At 34.3% G+C, this 20,048-nt stretch overlaps 1 protein-coding gene across 2 annotated transcripts in view; it reads left to right on the forward strand.

The window, feature by feature from the left end:
- The window catches only part of LOC122514720, a 127,553-nt gene extending 107,712 nt beyond the window's left edge, over positions 1-19,841 (forward strand). The window contains exons 5-6 of one of the 2 annotated variants that reach the window (XM_043631717.1): positions 683-926; positions 19,539-19,841. In XM_043631717.1, the coding sequence (XP_043487652.1) occupies positions 683-926; positions 19,539-19,684 (390 nt within the window). In that variant the 3' untranslated portion in view covers positions 19,685-19,841. The remainder of the gene's footprint in view (positions 1-682; positions 927-19,538) is intronic. The other variant, XM_043631718.1, reaches the window with a different exon arrangement.
- The last annotated feature ends 207 nt before the right edge of the window (positions 19,842-20,048 follow it).

A 20,048-nucleotide genomic window follows, 5' to 3' on the forward strand; every position in this document is an offset into this window, starting at 1 on the left:
TAGAGATGTGAGATAGAGTAGTGATGGTTTTTACGAAAAGAGGATGGGCTTTATGCATTATACTTTATGGATGCGTCCTCTGGTCTCGCATCATCGCGAAGTCCACGGACTTGATGCATAGCCTCGTTTGTTCCCCGAAGTAATAACGCCGAGAGATACTCGCCTATCATTTTTTTTCTTCCCTAGTATTCCTTTGGCCTTTCTTTCTTACTTCTCCAAGAAAATAGGAGTCGATCTCGCGACGATGTTTCATAATAAAAGTGCACGAAATTCAAATCGCTTCTTTTTTTTTCTCTCTTTCTTTTTTTTTTCTATTCCCAATGCTTCTTCTTCTTGCCCTCCTCCAATCTACGTTTTTCTTTTTAATTTTTGTTGTTCTTTATTGAAAAACAATACGTAAATGTTATTTTTCTGAAATCATATTTAATCGATTACATATATATTTATATGGGATGCGAGCACCTCCAAACCAAACTTAAATAGGCGTTCGTGAGGAGATTGGACGGTGGGCCCAGGATAGCTCAATGGTTAAAGAGCAGTCGCCCGGAAAGTGGAAGTCCGGGTTCGAGTTCCGGTCCAGTCGGTCCAACGGCCCAATTTTTTCACGAATCCTACATTTATATCAGTGTATATGTCATTAAATTATTTTTCTTTGTTTGTGTGTGTGTAATTATATTCACAGATAATGAGCAACAATTCGCAGTTTGGAATACGACCGTATTCGATTCATCTGGAGGACGACAACGTTAAGACGAAATCAAATATAGAATTTAAAATCACCAATGACATGTTTCGAGACGGCCGGCTACGTTTAACCTGTGTAGCATTCATTTCTGATGTATACCGAAAATCTGCGGACATGGAAATAGCTGTCGATGAGCCACTTATCGCATCTATTACCGGGGATGCATCTCCGCACAGTCACAGTAAGTAACAATTTTATTCTTCGTTATTTAACTATACCTAACGATGAAATTGAAACGTTACACGAATTCCATTAATTCATATGAACATTCATATTCTATATAATAAGAGAAGAGAGAGAGAGAAAGGAAGCTAGAGAATATGAAATTCCACGTAAGTATACAGTAGATGTATATATAGAAAAAACGGTCGAATTTTCTTGCGTAAACCGCACGATGAGTTTAATAAAATTGACTACGGGCCATGTATCGAAACTACTCAACCAAAGCCGTAAGTTAACCGAGTTTCGTACGCAATCAACGCAAGAGGAACTATCGTTAACTACGTCTCGTAGGTAATTCAAACTGTAAATTGGTATAGTGAGTGGTAACGGAAATAGTGTAGGAAATCGTACAATGTAACGTAGTTCGATGTACCTCCTTAAACTATAATTACTCTTTCCGCCCCTACGAATTCAACGATAACGCGACAAACTAAGCACATTTCTCGCGCATGTACGGAAAAGAGATCGTATCACATTAGAGGTGGTGCACAAATTTCAACGTTATAATAGATACACGCATCTTCTCGTGCTTGCCTATCAGTTCGTTATCCACGCTTCAAGAATTTCAACGATCAAAGTTAGTTTCTATCTCTACTATATCCTCCTATCGATATTTACCCCGATCCTTTTTATTAATTTCGAATTAATTGAAAAACATATTGTTATATGCGAACGTTCCATTCGATATATTTTAATTAGTTAATGATTTACAAATATTATTTATTTACGCAATAGATTGAATTGGAGAAACGCGAACAAAATTTCTTTTTTATTCTAATTAAATGGTTGCTAAATATTATTAATATTAACATCATTATTATTAAGACTCAAAGATTGATTAATCAGTTATGTTAGATGTAGAAATGAATTCGGTACGTTTTTAAAATAAATATGATTCTTCCCATTTTACTTAATAATAATTTTGGTTTTGACTATTCGTCAAATGTTTCATAACTGTAAATGTTGAATACTTAAATTTGACAAAATTGCAAACGATTATTTACATTCAAATCAAAGTTATATAAATGATTCGATATCAACGTACCTAATTAATTTCAATATCTAATAAAACTAGCAATTATTAGAATACTCTCGATATATTCGTAAACGATATATGATTCTTGAAAATGATTATTATAATTATATTTTAGATAAAAAGACTCGGAAATTTGATTAGTCAGTTATAATTAACAGTTATTAGAAAATTCGGTATATTCGTGAATGATCTTTGAAAATAGGCGTGTTCCGTGCTTGGTAAAGACTAACCGGCGACAATAAAATTATGGCGCCAAGCAGGACCGTAAATGTATCGGGTCGAGTGCCATCTTTCACGTGAATCACGCCACCCCCATGACAGTTATGTGACTCTCCTGGCGGTATCAAGCTCTCGCCAAGAAAGCATAGGGGAGAGAGGACGACGCGATTGTTCCGGCTGGGAAAGCAAAGCCGTTATGTCTGTTGCAGAAAATGGGATCGTCTCCAACGCCGCTATCTAAATTATTATCCGCGATTCCTCTTTCTATCTTTCTATCTCTCAGACTCGCACTCTATTCATCCCCCTTCCACGTTTTTCTCGCTTTCTCTTTTCTTCTCCCTTCTTCTTCTTCTTCATCATCTCGTATCGCTCGCTTTTAATACGCGTCTCGTTACCACCGTGCGTCGTATCTCGCACACCATTATAAAACAGATGCAACTTCCCCCCCCCACCGAACGGCTGAAAAAAGCTCTATCGCGAATTCTGTTTGCACGTTGCTCCTATTGTTTCTCTGATAATATTATCTTTGCATCTTTGCTCATTAAAATAAAAATATTTTCAACAGAAATTATACCTCTTTGTAAATATATATATATATATATTTGTTGAGTATATATTATACGTTGTATATGTATGCGCACACATCACACATATAATAAATAAATATTTATCAGAGTATAATAATTATCTTAAACGAGTATATATAAATTAATAACTTAAAACGTCGAGAGATGATCTGGTATGTTCCTCTTTAAAATCGTTGAGTCGTTCGAAATATCATCCATCTCATTCCCTGACTGTCTCGAAGCGCCATTAATCAATAGGGAATTTAGCAATTAAAGCTCTAGTTTTATTAATGTCCCACTTCGAACCCAATTCTGTGCGATTCTCCTCAACAAAGATGGTCATAATAAAAAAGAAAAAGGAGAGAGAGAGAGACAGACAGACAGACAGAAAACGAATTACAATATTTCATTAAATCTTGATACACAATAATTCTAATAACAAAATTTCGTCTACAACGCGAGAGTTGATTAATATGAACTAACGAAAATCTTATATTTTAAAAAAGCTTAAGTAAACTTTGTTCTTTCAGATTTTGTTGTTTTATTTTTATACATTTTCACATTTCTTTCTGCTCTAGATTGTTTGTTCTAAAATTTGATTCTCACCTACACTCGATCTCATTCTATTCTTTAGTTAACAAGCAGCCCTTCAATTTTCGTTCTCCCAATCAAAAGATTATATATAACAATAGGTACCGTGTTTAGACGAGAAAATACCTCGACGTATAAAAAACTCAGAAAAAAAAAAACGAATTATTGTTGGCGAAAGTGACTTACTTAAAGGTTTACAACGGTAAAAGCCATGCGTTTCGTGGCAACCTGAACCCATTTAACACTTTCGGTCGCGAATACTAGATTTTCACGCTATACCTACCCCAACATAACTACCAATATGGCAATTTTTTAGCACTCTCGCGACCGGATGCTGTTACGTGTAAAAGTACGCCAGAATATGACTGAAAATTTGAGATATTTGTCCGTATTGAATGAGAAGTTCGTACGGCCCGCGTAAAAAAATATAAAATTCTTTTTAACAATTTTTAAAAGGTTACATTTTTGTATTCAGAGAGAGAAAGAGAGAGAAAATTTTTGTTTTCCATGACATACGTCTTTTGAAACCAATCGAAGTATACTATTCAGATATTTTTCATATCATTGAAAATAAAGAAAATATTGATGCGACCTCCTTCAATTGGAAACACCCTTTATAATCTTTAATAAAAAAAGACAAAACGAGATGAAATTCTTCTTATAAAAAGTCTTCTTTAAAATTTCATATTTTCCTCTTCTCTTTCTTTATCTTTTCTTTTCTTGATAGACAAGCGGTAGACGAGTTTTCGATAAGAGACGAGGAACGTAACACGTTTTCCGTACGTTCAAGGTGGCGATAAAAAAAAAGTAAAAGAAAAAATGACGATGACAGCGTTCCCAGTGAGGTAGAAACTTTGGCACCGGGCCGAACGTACTTTAGACGAGCGAACGAGGAGAATACGCCGGACGATTCATAGAAAACAACGCTTTTCCTATTCTTTTTTCCACTTCGATCGATGCGAAATTTATATCGTCAAGAGATAGATATATAGAAAGATTCTACGATGAAACGTAGATCTTCAGCTTCAAAATACGAACTTACCCATATTTTCATTTTTAATTTCATTTAATTTCCTCAAAAAAAGCTCGCTATCTATAAAGCTATTCTAAAACCCATATGGACTTACGGAATCCAACTATGGGGAACTGCGAGTAACTCCAATATAGAGATTTTACAGAGGTTCCAATCAAAAACTCTACGAAACATCTGCAATGCCCCATGGTACGTTACAAACGAAAGAATTCATCAAGATTTAAGAATATCTACAATAAAAGAAGAAATTGTTAGCTTCAGTGAACGCTACAACTCCCGTTTAGCCAAACATCCCAACCCTTTAGCAAAAAATTTACTGGAAACAAATGAACTAGTACGAAGACTAAAAAGGTTCTACCCTTCTGACCTTAAAACAAGATTTGAATGATTTAAAACATCGTAATATTATTTGAGTCTAATGTATTATATCTACACTCACCATTGTATATCTTATTTATTTACATTTCATGTTATTACATCACGCCAGCCTGAAGTACTTATAATTCTCGTCGAGAATTGATTGTATGTTCTGTAATGAATAAAAAAAAAAAAAAATTTAATTTCCTCAATAGAAATCTATTTCTGACACGTTTATCGAGTTTGTTCGAACATCTTATGAATTTTACGATACCGCGTGATTCATTTTCTGCTTAGTAAGATCTTTCGGTTTAGTTTCCCCCGTTCTTCAGATTCTTCGACAAAATTACGGAAAGGAGAAAAAAGTCGGAGTAAAGAATATCCGTTAGTAAAAGTGATTTACGTTTAGACCATTATGCGATATCGAAGATTTCATGACCGGAAAGTCGCTATTCGACGTTCTCGATCTGTCAGAAGCACCAACGATTCAACTGTAACTGCCTAAAAACATCCTTGCTTCCTATTGCTCTGGTTAAGAGTCTTTCTCCCTATTTCCCAACATCGATGACGATGGTATTGCCTATTCGATTGCCAATAACATTACTCCGCAGTAAAAGCAACGTAAACGTACTGTTAAAGGATACCCCTTCTTAACTCCCCTTCCTTAAAGCTTCTACTGTCTGCTCTTTCTATCTATTTATCTATCTATTTATTTATCCATCTGTCTATTCGCGTTTCTAACATTTATTGTCTCCTTCTTCTTCCCTCTTTCAATGAAAAACTTTGATCTTAATAAAATGACCAAGTTTTCATTGAAACATTGCTTCCTTTTTTTTTTTTTTTTTAACCATATGTTTATTGCTTTGAACCAATACTACTATACTACTATCATAGAACCATTATACTTTTATTTATTATTTTCTTTTTACTTTTATCTACTTACTGTGCGTTACTACTAATATAATGATAAGTTTAATTATAATTACATAATTTTCATTTCCGTTTTGTTTTATCTATACATTACATTGTACTATACTGTAATTAATGGCCTTTAGGGAGCCTAAGCTCTAGGGTCAATAAAATATTATTAAATAAGAAAAATAAATATAAAAAAATCAAACAGATAAATAATATATCTTTGTATCTCGCGTGTATAAAATATAGATAAAAATAAATCTTGAGAGTAACGTTATATACAATGCTATCGATAACAAGTTTATTGATTTTGTTGTTATTGTTGTTGTTGTAAAATAAGTGAAAAATAAGATAACGAGAGACAATTTTTATTATGCTCGTAAAAGTAGCTTTTTTCTTCTCTCTCTCTCTCGTTATACTTTATGTATCCTATGATGACTAAAAGAAAAAGAAAGAATAAATGGTAGAAACGAGTAATCTCCTACGAGAGAGAGAAGATGACCGAAAGGGAAATGAAAATATGGAAATTTATTTGCACTCTCATACCGCTGTGCACTGAAAGTGTACGCTAATGCGAGACACTTCAACGAGCATTTCTGCTGCTGGTTAAGCTTTTCCCTTTACCAACCACTACTCATCCTACCATCTCCAAACCAAAAGTTCGAGAGACAACGAACAACTCATGTAACTAACGGCTACCCGGAAAACTATTTAGTAAATAGTGAATCATAGTCAAATATTGAAAAATAATATAACCGAAATATTCGTTTTCTGTGTGTTGTACGTTGATATCGATTGGTAAGAATTCAAAAGAAAATCTATTTGATATTGCGATAGCTGGAATAATTCAATAAAAAAGAAAAATAAGAGAGAAAACAAATAGATAAAAAAGAAAAAATCAAATACAATAATGTATGCTGAATTTATGAAAGAGCAACTAGGGAGAAAGAAACTATTCGAAGATATCAAAATCGCTATCTCGATCGGTTTTATTCCGGAGGAAGGAAAGAAGAAGGGTTTCGAGAGATCGAGAGAGAGAGAGAGACATGTGACTCGATATCGAATCACGAGATCGGAATCGATTTTATTCGTTTGCCCTCGATATCGAACACTTTTAATACAGTTCGTTTCGTTCAGGATCCCCTATATATGCGTGTATGTATATATGTATGTATTATATATGTATATATATATATATATATGCTGGTGCACTATCGAACGAATCTCGAGGATAACCTCCATCCTATGCACGACGATGCCGCCAATCACGTCGCGAGATCGGCCCTTTGTCTTATTCTAACGTGCATTCAAATGCAAATTCGTTCTGACCCAATTCCATCGGCTGAGAATTGCATCTCTCATAGTGGCATACTATTACTGTACAAGCAAATAGTCCCACATAATATTTAAGCATCCACACACGTGCTCATACGTGCAAACATATATATATATATATATATATATGGACCGTTTATTTTGAAAGTGGTGTAAGTCCATTATTGAAAAAAATGAGATATCACGTAATTCATGCTTAATTTAATGTAAATTTTGTATGTATAACTAATCTGTGTTTAATTTCTTAAAAAATGTCCATGTTTTGTACAATTTAAAATTGGTCGATAAGTGAAATTAACAGACAACAGATATATTAATCTTTAATTTTCTCGAAACAAGAGAAAATGGACTTACACCACTTTTAAAATAAATGGTCCATATATATAATTACATTTACACAGGTATGATATATTGCAGTTTTGTTAACGAGTTAATACCTTTGAATATATGCGTTATAGAAATCAACTGCGAAGTGTAAACTTTCTTATATTTTCTTCATCGAATCGTATTCGCAAAATCGCCACTGAGACATGAATTGCTGTCCCTCTATCTGTCAGCCTGTCTGTTTGTCTCTCTTTCTCTCTCTGTGCTATGGTTCTCTGCAAAATTTTCCATGAAACGACACGAAGAACGGTACGCGGTTAGAGTGCGGCTAGATCGTGGTTAAACCGCACAGCCTTGTCAATCAAAACGAGACGATGTAAACCGCAAAACGAATCGAATAAGCTGTAAATTTGATTGAAAGGGAGGAAAACGTCATGTATGAAATCTCGTGACTCCTCTTGGAAATCGTGACTCGCGTTTATTTCTCTATTTGTGCTAAACTTACTTTTTCATAAATTAAATAAAACAAAGGTATCGATCTGTAATTCGATCAAAAAAAAAATGAAAAACAAAAGAATAAGAAAAAGGACGACAGCATCGATATAAAAAAATAAACAAACAAACAATACACACTTATGGGGATGGTATGGACATTTTTTTGAAATAAATTTCACAAATGTATACACACATATACATATATATATACAGGGGGATTAAAAATAAACGTACAAGGGGATAACGAACATGATCAACGAAAAATCCCGCGCCTGCGCTCGTTTCAAGAGCGTTACACTCAGCCATTAAAAACAAGCTTTATAGAGAATCGGCTTTATTCGATTCACTCGGCATGAGTAATAAATATTTTGAAAAAAAAAAGAAAAAAAACAAAAAAAATAAATAAATAAAAATTGTACAAAGTCGGAAAACCAATTACATTGCACAGACGACGACAACGACAACGGTGCTACTATCAAAATTGATATAAAAACAGTGTGACAAGAGGAAGGCTAGAGGAAAAATGAGAGAGAGAGAGAGAGAGAGAGATACATAGAAAAAGAAAAAGAGAGAGTAGGCTGGGTAGAGTTGATGAACGTGAATTCTCTACTCCTCCCTTCCCTCCCTCCTACCCCGTTCCTCTCACGGCTTTGTCCCACTCTAACTCTCCTTGTATCCTTCGAACGAGAAGAGATACGCGTCCACCTGAGTGACGATCCATCCATCGTCGAGCGTGTTATACTCTGTTATCCTCGGTGTCGAATCTGTTTTGACAGGAAACACGAGCATGCTTCCGGATTCAAAGAGAAAGGGAAAAGAGAAAGAGACAACTAGAGAATGAGAGAGAGCGAGAAATAGACAGAGAGAGAGAGATAGAGATAGAGATAGAGAGATAGAGAAATAGAGAGAGATAGAAAAAAAAGAGAGGGAGAGAGAGAGAGGGTGGTTCAGTGATGGAAGAAACGAGGGTGTACGAGCGGATATTTCGAACCTCGCAAACCGACGATTTCGATTCGATCCGGGCTGACAAATAATTGGCTATTCGCCAAATATCGACGCAGCTTATACATTCTCTCTCTCTCTCTCTCTCTTTCTATTCCCGAGATGATAGTTTGATTCGACGTTTTACAACGCGACGTTTTTATACGGGCCAAACGGAGAAAAATTTTCTGCTAACTTTAAGCTTAACTTGCGTTCCTTTTTCATTTTGTCCATCAAATTCGCACTACGTGGAAAAGAGAGAGTGTAAGAGAGAGAGAAAATAAGAGAGACAAAAGAGAAGATACGTAAGAATCTATCGTTATTCTCATCTCGTTCGAACTCTTATCCATTCTCTGTCTTTTCATCCGTGATTTCAAATTTCTTTTCGAGCTTTTCTCTCGAACGTCCCTCTTCGAATTGTTCGACGAATTTCTTAACGCTCTTATCACGTTAAACGAGGCAAATGCAATGCTCAAAATGCTTGCTTACGTATTCGTATGGTGATTTTTTCTAATAAAACCATACCAACGCGATTGATGTTATTCGCGAACTAGTCAACGTTTCGAAAATTGTTTTTACTTTAAAACAACGTCTTCTACGAATCGTCGAAATAGATGTGGGATGCGAGCACCTCCAAGCCAAACACTTAAATAGGCATTCGTGAGGAGATTGGACGGTGGGCCCTGGATAGCTCAATGGTTAAGAGCAGTCGCCCGGAAAGCGGAAGATCCGGGTTCGAGTCCCGGTCCAGTCTGTCCAACGGCCCAATTTTTTCACGAATCCTACATTTTGGGGGCTCAGCCGGGATGGAGGTTTGCTTCGTGTCACACTTCTACGACCGTGCAATAATTTGGGAAAAATAATTAATTGTGAACATCTATCAAAGAGAGGTTAGGCCGACGTAAGACGTATAGTGGCGACGTGAACGATTGGCTGGGGAACTAGGCAAGACGGTCTTTAGACAGCAATGCGTTCAGGGAAGAGGTTTTCCATCCTCGTGTAAGTTATACAGCATTGGTTAAGCCTGTATTAAAGATCAAGGTTGGGAATATTTTGACAATTTTCGCGTCGCGCGAAATAGTGTGTAGCACCCTCGTGTAAGTTATACAGCGTTGGTTAAGTCTGTATTAAAGATCGAGGTTGGACACAGTTTTTGGTTTGTCGGTTCGTTGAAAAAGATTTATAAGATGTCGAAATGACGAACATTCGGGGTCGAATGTAAGTTGCGGGGGGGTAGAATGTGGGATGCGAGCACCTCCAAGCCAAACACTTAAGTAGGCGTTCGTGAGGAGATTGGACGGTGGGCCCTGGATAGCTCAATTGGTTAAAGAGCAGTCGCCCGGAAAGCGGGAGATCCGGGTTCGAGTCCCGGTCCAGTCTTTCCAACGGCCCAATTTTTTTACGAATCCTACATAGATAAACGTGAGTTTGTTAGTTGGCGACTTCGAAAAGATTCATTGTCAGATGGTGCCTCGCCGGTTGCATGTTGCAACGTTTTTTTTAACGAATAATAGAAGTAATAGTGCTCCAACCGAAGGAAGTCTAGAATATAGTCGAAACTCTGAAACGAAGGTAAAACAAAAGAGGCAAGCGGTAGATAGGGTGGTAGAAAGGGTGGGAGGGAGATAGGTGCAGCGAGTAGGGGGTGGAAGAAAAGCAATCTAAACTTTTTCGGCATGGCCTGGCAAGAATTAAGGCGGAATATAGAGAAAAACGAGAATCGTTATTCCACTCTACGGCAAAACGTTTATTCATCGCGAGGGAATCGATGCGCCAAAGTCGTTAGCAATATACCGGTGCGTTTTACCGAAACCAAAGCGAGAAGAAAGAAAATAAAATAAAATGTATAGAACCTTTACTCGATACCCCGAATGATACTTCTCTCTTTAAAGAATTCAACGGAAAAACTTATCAAACGGGTTCGCGATAAATGTTCTATTTTATATTCTCTAAACGAACATAATCATTATTTTATCGAATAATTAATGTGTTATTAACGATCGCGTAAAAGAAAAAATGATTATATTTTATTTAATATAAATAATTGTTCAATTACTTTATACAATGTCTACTTTTACTCGATACTAATGTACCAGTTGATGTTAACAGAATTTATAAAATACTTGTATACTTTAAGCGTTTCCACATAGGTTTCATATTTGCAGATAGTAAATTATATAATACGTTTTGACGAGACAAATGTTTATATTGAACTGAAGCTTCTACTTATGATATGTCTTACAAACAACGTGACCTAAACTGTTTACTCGCGTACATATTTATCTAATTTAAAAATTATAAGATATTTAAACGTGTTTGATAGAGAGAGAGAAAGAGAGAGATGTAATAAATGGAACTTTATATTCTAAACTTTATTTTAAAATGTTATTTAATATTTGTATTTGATAAAATGAAATAAAATTCCGATATAAAAAGCACGAGAACGTTTGCGTTTCCTATATAAAAATGATATTAAATATTACGAAAGATATTCAACGAAAATCCGATAAGAAAAATTTCACGTAATATTAGATAGCAATCTCTAAACAATCATTATCACTAGGAAGCAAGAAAGGTTCGACGATACGGATTCTTGGGAATTTCTCGAAAGATCTCCGAATTCTCTAGAAGTTTAGCAAGATCTTAAAGGCAAGGCAGATAGCACGGGATAGAATAGGCGAGTTCGATCACGGCACGCGACGACGACGACTCCGAGCGTAGGTGTATCGAAGATTTTGCGAGGAAAACGTGGCACGTAAGAGAAAAGCGAGGGAACTCATAAAACGGTGCTCGTAAAAAGGAAGGCATTCTCTCGCTTCGAGAAAGCGTGCTCACGAATTTCGAAAAAGGTTACGCCGGGATCGAAGGGCAAATAATCTCGAGAAAAGAAGTGAATAGAAAGAGAGAGAGAGAGAGAGAAACTAACAATCAAGTTCCTAATCGAATCGTGGAACGACAATACGCTGTTGAAGATTGTTACGTCGTTCGCAGAACGCATCGCAGGACGTTTGAAATCTTTCGTCTTATTCCTTTAGACATTTCTTGTTCGTTTATAATAACTCGGAAAAATCTCTCCTCCTCTTCCTTCTCCTCCTCCTCCTCCTCCTCCTACTTTTCATTCTCCTCTTCTTCTTTCTCTTTTTTTCGAGTTCAGAAGTTTCTGGCAGTTCTCCAGACTGCCGTCGATATGAGTGAACAGGAAGATCGTTAAAAATTGTAAGGAGATACTTGTAGGAAACACACAAATTGGAATAGTTCCGTACTCTTCTATCCTTTAACCGCGCCTATTTCAACGGGATAACAAAGACAAGATGGGAGCTGAACAACGGATGGAGAAGAAAAATGAAAGAGAAAGCGACAAACGAACGAATGAACGAATGAACGAATGAACATCGTCCTATTCGCGGTTACTCTCTCGTGTAATAACAAGCAAACGTGGAAACGATGATTTCACACGTAATCCATGGAAAACCCACGGAATGGCAATTATCCCTGTTTGCGTTTTCTTCTTCTCGCATTTCATCGTGATCCCTAACCGAATACATGCTTCCTGATAATCGATCGAGAAATTACACTTAATCATTGTAATCTCGATCATACGGGGGATTTAAAAAAACACGTATTCTCATACATCGTTCGTTTACATACACGATGAATCCTTATATAAGTGAAAGTTATTTTCATTTCTATTATTAACTAATTATGTCCCGATAATTCTCATCGGAAAAGAAAATATAATAAAACACAATTGTATATTTCTTTTTGTAAAATAGATTACGCGTATACAATGCTTTAAATTTATTACTATCATTATAACATTATTAAGATCAATACATTCAACTTGGAAATTTTCGGTATAAGAACATCAATTTATATTTAACACTTTAACGACCGCTCACACAACTTGTGTGTGATGCTACCGCCGAAGGTTTTTGGCCAGTAACACACTCTTTGTGTGATAATTTATAAATGTAAACAATTGTGGATACTGCTATTGGCTTCATATTTCATTGTCACGTCTTTGATTATAGGTAATTATTGCCTATTTTTTTTCCTTTTTTTTTTTTCGGCCCCTGAAGACGTTTGACTGCGTAGACGTGCGGTCGTTAAAGTGTTAAAACGGCCGATATATTTATTTGAAAAGACTTTTTCGAAATATCTAATAAAACATCATATACAAATATATTATTCATAACGTATCCCGTTAGTTTGAAAATGATTAAAATCCCATCTTGTCATTGTTAACTTAAATTGAATGAAACAACATTTAATTGTTCATTAATATAACTCGCGTTAGACTTATTTCTTTCTTTTATTTGATTTTGTTGTTGTTTATTCCGAATATAAGAACGACAAGAACGTGAAGTTTATTAAACGGGCTTGCGAACTTGCAACCAACCATCGAAACAAAAAGTTCGGCCGGGGATTGATAAAGATTCTCTTGTAGATTTATCACTGACGCGAGTTAGCCAGCCCCCGGGACGAACGAAGACGAATGCGTCCGGACAATAAATGACTGCTACTCCTCGGTAATAACGAGTGCACGCGCTGGAAAGAATTATCGCTTGATCCAGTCCATTGTCCTGCGCATAGAAACCCCCAACGATATTTTACGTTAGCGCGCTAATAAAAATCCAACGCGCGACAAACCCCGAACCATATCTCCCTTTAACCCCCCAACCCCACCGCCCACCCCCGCCACCTTTTCTCCCACCCCCCCCCCGTCTCCCCATTTTACCTATACTCCTCTACCCATTCTATGTTACGATTGATACGATTGATTTTGATTTTATAAACAATTGAACTCCCTACCGAGCCATCCGTAAACGTCAAATTTCTCAAAATAGATTTCGTTTATTTCGAAACTCTTCAAAATGTTATTGGACCAAAAAAAAAGAAAAAAAAAAATAGAGAAAAGTACTGACGATGGTAAAAAGAAATATTGAAAAAATTATAACAAAAGGAAGCATTAAAGGTTTCTCTCTCTCTCTCTCTCTCTTTTTTTCTTCCTAACGACGAATCGAACAAGCCTTAATTCTGCGATAGATAAAAGGATAGAGAAAAAAAAAAAAGGAAAAAGTATGGAAACTCGAGTTAATAGCTCGAACTCATCGATCGAGGATACTCCCAACGAAGCATTTTATATTCGAATATATGTTATATCGATAGATATATCGAAAAGAAAATACATAAAAGTCTCGTGCGCTTGTACGCGTATTTTTTTTATTTCTCGCGTTGAAAATATCGTGGAAAAGTTTATTAGGCCAATAGATAAAAAAACTTCCCTACGGATTTATCGAATTCGACGAGAAGAAAAAAGAAAATAGATAAAATATTCGTCTATTTTTGCTGTTAGATAAAATGATCGAATGTATATTCTCGCGATCGACACGTCTAATTAACGTTATTTACTTACGGTACCGTATTATGATCGTCGTATCAAAACACGCGATAATAAAAAGAATAAATAAATAAAAAAAGACAAGAAAAATATTCTAAGATCTTTTCAAACCAAACACGTGAGATGATAACTAAATCGAACTCCTTTAACTTCAATTCTAAATACTTCGATTTCGAATAGAACTCGATGAGAAATAAAGCAAACATAAGAGCATTTGAAATCCTTCGAAAAATATTCCATGGTAAAAAGATAAACATAATAAATCGACGATTCGAATCGCGAATAAGAGAGTCTTTTCTTACAGTGAAAATATATAATATTGGAAAGGATTTCATATTAAAAGTGTTTTAATATTACCTAAGCTTAGAATTAAAAGATAACAAAAGAAAAAACTGGTGTGTGTACTTATGTACGCACGTAAGAAGTTATACTTCTTTGCCGTACCAAAACGAACATAACCTCAATAACCTCAAAAATAACTTAACAACAAAAAATTTATTATTATTATTATTAATTTAAATTTATTATCGATATATTATATATATTAGAAAGAATAATAAAATATCATAATATAGATATCAGTCCACATTAAATATAAGAGAGATATATCGAATAACTTCACGCGTCAACAGCCATGGCGCGGTTACAGCATTAGTTCTCGTTTCGATCATTTAAGTAAAGCGGCGCTGAATACAATTAGTATTTGGATGGGTGACCCGCTTGAGAAGAAAAGAAAACTTCATGCCGTATACTTGAAATCGCTTTGCCGCGCGTCGTAAATACCGACAAACTTCATGGTGTCGTTTTTCCAGACGCTCGGAACAAAATCACTCCCCATTAAATTTTTCCCAACGCGCCAAAAGAAGTATAACTTCAAAAAGATTACAAAAATTATGAAGTGATAGAAATTTGTAATTATAATAAGTAGAAAATTTGCTCGTTAAATCTTTAGAACGTAGAAATGATTGAAAATACAAAGAAATAAGGCTTTTACTCGATGTTAGTTAATTATCTCTCTCTCTTTATCTACAGTTATCTCTCTAATATGAACACTCATAATCGTGATAATGAGATAGATTAGAATTTCATCAAAGAACATCGCTTCGATGCGCTTCATTAAATGTTCTCTCTTTGTATTAGCGACGTCGGAGACCCGATTTAACTCGTGTGCGTTGGTTACTCCATGTGTGTACACTTATACGGATTTCTTGTGCCATGTCCCTTGTCTTACTACATGGAATTAAATTTACGAGACGGAAATGCACCGCTAAAAACACATTTTCCAAGAGAGAATCCTTTTCCCTTAGATATATAGTCAAATCCATCACGATTAAAATGTATTACACAATGCGTTCTTCACTTTGTGATTTAAACGGCTCATAAATAAGGAAATATACGTGATGACGTTGGAAAACAAGTCCTTGAGTGAATCAACAAGACGAAGTAATGAGGTTTTTCAAACAGAGTCAATTTCCTTTTTATTACGCTCGCCTTCTTAGCAGTCTGAAACTTCTTTTTTCTTTTTCTCTTTTTTCTTTTCTTTTTTCTTAATTCTTATTCTAACCAAAATATAAAGTAGAGAAAAAATATAGACGATGATAAGAAGTGCGGCATAAGGAAAGACTCGGGATGCATAAAGGAAAAAAAAGATAACTAAATTAAAGTGGAGAATGTTGAGCGCGGAAGTTATTTTCTTTATAAAAAAAAAAGAAAAAAAAAGGAAAATAGAACTCTTAATTTTCACATTTGACCGAAATTATCCTGGAGAAAATACGCGTTTTATTTTATTTCTTTTATTCCTTCTTTCGCATTGTTAATAAGCTCGTAAATGCGGTACCAAGTAAACGTTTTTATTCGTGTTTCTTTATTTACGAAAACCGGGATAACTTTCATTATTTTCGTTTGATACTCGTTAATTACTTTATAAGAAATATCCTAAAACATATTTTGATTCTTTACTTCTTTTCATATCGTAAATGAAAACTTTCAAACAAATACGTATGAGAAGTTGGAAACGTTTATTAGATTTAATCTAAATATTTCCATTTACTCGCAACTTTACGAAAATTAATCCATCTATAAAATATTTTTATTATCATTTGTAATATTCTAAATATGTTACTTCAGTTATATTTTCGTTTATAATATAATTACAATTAAACTATAAGTATATATATATGTGCTTAATATATTAATATGAATAATAGAAAATGTATCTTTTCCCCGGTCTAATTGCGAGCTATAATTAATGCACGTATAATTACAATATCTCCGCTATATTTTACAATGTAAATGAATTTTTTTTATGGAGAATATGAACAAAGTAATAAAACGTTCATTCGTCAACGTATACATAGATAATAAATAGATTCTTACGTTTTTATTATCTTATAATACTTTAATTATCATTTTTTTCTAATATATATATATATATTTGCAGATTTAGTTTATAAAATAAATAATTGTAATATTAAAAAAAACTGGTGTGTGTACTTATGTACACACATAAGAAGTTATACTTCTTTGCCGTACCAAAACGAACATAACCTCAATAACCTCAAAAATAACTTCAAAAAAAAACTTCAAAGAAAAGAAATAACTTAAAAAAAATAATATTATTATATATATATATATATATATAAGAAAGAATAAAAGAAAGAAAAAGAAATATCAAAATACAGATATCAGTAAAATATAAGAGAGATATATCGAATAACTTCACGCGTCAACAGCCATGGCGCGGTTACAGCATTAGTTCTCGCTTCGATCATTTAAGTAAAGCGGCGCTGAGTACGATTAGTATTTGGATGGGTGAAAGAAGAAAAGAAGACAACTTCATGCCGTATACTTGAAATCGCTTTGCCGCGCGTCGTAAATACCGACAAACTTCATGGTGTCGTTTTTTCAGACGCTCGGAACAAAATCACTCCCCATTACATTTTTCCCAACGCGCCAAAAGAAATATAACTTCAAAAATAAATCGTAAAATGAAGTTTTAAAATTTGTTTACCTTGAACATTGTCACAATTACCGGCACATGTGTATCCGGGGCAAACATTAGGACAAGTCGAAACATTAAGAAAACATTAAGACAAGCCGCAAAAGACAAAAAATATAGTAATAAAAAAGAAAGTTCATTTACCTAGAACGTTCCCCGACAAACTGGTCCAATTATTTTGCACGTTTCGTCGCGGACGAAATTACCATTGGGTACTTTACCCCAAGGTTCTTTGCATCTTCCAACGGCGTTGAGTTCGTCGAGGTTTGCCGAGAATGCGAGTCAAGCGTTAATTTACTTTTTCCATCCTTTTTCTCTCTCCAGGAGTTACTACTTCGATCTCGCTTCTTTTTCGCTTCGTCTTCGTCCCTTCTTTTCTTTTTTTTTTTTTTTTCCTAACCGACGACCCCTTTTCTTGAAAATTTAATCGCGGGGAACTGTGACGTTGCCCTTAATACGATTCTTTATCACTCCTTCGGTTCTTTTTCAACCTTACTTCGATGAAACTTTTTATCGATTCGCTTAGAGTTTCGTTAAATTTGAACCAATGCTTCTTCTCTTACTCAAAAGTATTAGTGAAATAGAGAAGACAAAAATAGGATGTATTCAAATAATATGTTTAATACTTTCATTTAATGAAGTATAATAATGGGAGAATAAAAGGGAATTCATAATTTATTTCGATTCACAAAGAAAACGTTGTTGCATTATATTCGTAAAAAAACTTTACAAAGAAAAATATCGTTCGGTAATATAATATTTACTTTACGAAACACAAATGTTGAAAAACTTATTATGAATTGTTACATAAAATTGAAAATAGAAATAACGAAAATCTCAAATTTATCGATCGAAGATTTGATTATAGATTTTATATTAGAATTGCAATTTAAAGTATTACATATTCTTTAGCTTGAAATAATTTGTTTTTTCTTTTTCTTTTATGAATTTGATAGTAATAACGATTTGACGTTAAGTATCAGATAAAATTTGACAAGATACGATCTGAAGCACGATGCTTTAACGTTGCCTGTATTTTGCATTGATTTTGTTAATATAAGATACCTTATCGTCTCACGTTGAAATTATTCTGGAATTCTGTTCTTCCATTCTCTCTCTCTCTCTTTTCTCCTTTTAGGTTTAAAGGAAAGGTTTAAAGGGAGAACGATAAGAGGATATCCTCTCGATGTTACAGCATGGTAGATACGATTTTATCAAAATGGCCCGAGGACATACTGGGGGGCTTATTCCCAAGAGATTTCCGTAAAATGCATTGTCTATATATACTTCATATCCATCGTCGGGATGTTAAGATACTAACCGTTTTACGATTCTCTCTGTACCTTTGGGATATGGTACGCTTTTAAAGTTATTTGCGAGCGAATGATATATCGTTTAGTACTAGTTATTTCTTTCTCTCCATCTCTTTCTCTTTCTCTTTCTCTCTTGTCTCTTTCTCCAACTGATAAATTACACTAAAATAGTTATAAAACACTGTATGCGTTATTTTAACGAGTCTAATTTTTTTACTCTACGAACATACGTCCCCACATGTGTACATATGTACACACACACACGTACACATACAAATCGTGATATCCATTAATTCGAGAAAAAAAACGAGCTATTACATGAAATAATTATACTGGTTCAGTTTAAATATGAGATTGTAATTTGCTTCGAAATATTTATACTTATCATATTCTTTACTTGTACTGTTATAAATCTCAAGACAAAATATATATCTGTTCTTTCGTTTAAAGCATCTTCCAAGCAAAAATTTATTATTTGTTCTCGAGACAATATATTTTCTATTAATTTAAGGGATTAAAACTAGATTTTGTAAAATAGAAAATACTCGGAAGTAGAATAACGACGAAGTAAGATATCTTCGAAATTTCTGTAAAGATAAATCAAATATCAATTTCAGTTTAAATTTCTTTTATACGCATTTCCTAAAACTTTTAATCACTTCACGAATTAACTGTATTATACACTTTAACGGTATGTATATTACATATACGTACACATAATTCTGTTTTTACACGATAGATACGCTCTCAAAGAATACGTGTAAAAAAAAATATATTGCATCTATCGAAAAATACTTTTAAGACGAAGTGCTTGGTAAAAGGAAAATTTTCTTCTTAAAATTTGGGTCGATCGTGTTAAATCAAAATCCTGTAAAAACAGAATTGAGTGTATATACATACACATATACATACATACATATACATATGACGATATAAAAAATTCTTTGTTATTATCATTGTAATTTAATTGTAAATTGAATGATGTTTGTTTTCTCTCTCTTTGTCAGCAGAATCAAGTGCAAGCGTTGTTACGAACCAACAAGTTTGGTACTCAACAGCGATGACTTCGATTGCCTTGGCTACAGTGATACTGGCGATGACCGAAGCCTTGACGAGCGGACGACTTACGAGTGCTGTACTTGGTACAAGGTAGCTTGTCCGCGACATTAACGAGAACATCATTGCCACTGTCTGACCCGAATACATCGTCCATGTAAAACCTAGTAGTCTAGGGCTTCCAGTTATGTATGTTACTATGTATTGAAGTAGATAGTCGAATAACGATGATTTTTATTGTAAACGAATGAGACGTGAAATAAGGTGACAAGGAAGAACGATTAACAAAGACAACAAAAAAAAGAAATAACAACAAATGAAAATTTAAACGAATAATAATAGCCTGACGACGACGATGAAATATATAATTAAAAAAAAAAAATACCAAAAAAAAAAGAAATAAAAAGGACGGTGAAGCCGTCGCGTTTATTAATAAAAAAAAATAAAAAGGACAAAAAAAA

This window comes from Polistes fuscatus, unplaced genomic scaffold (genome assembly GCF_010416935.1).
Source record: "Polistes fuscatus isolate 324 unplaced genomic scaffold, CU_Pfus_HIC Scaffold15, whole genome shotgun sequence".
NCBI classification, from domain to species: domain Eukaryota; kingdom Metazoa; phylum Arthropoda; class Insecta; order Hymenoptera; family Vespidae; genus Polistes; species Polistes fuscatus.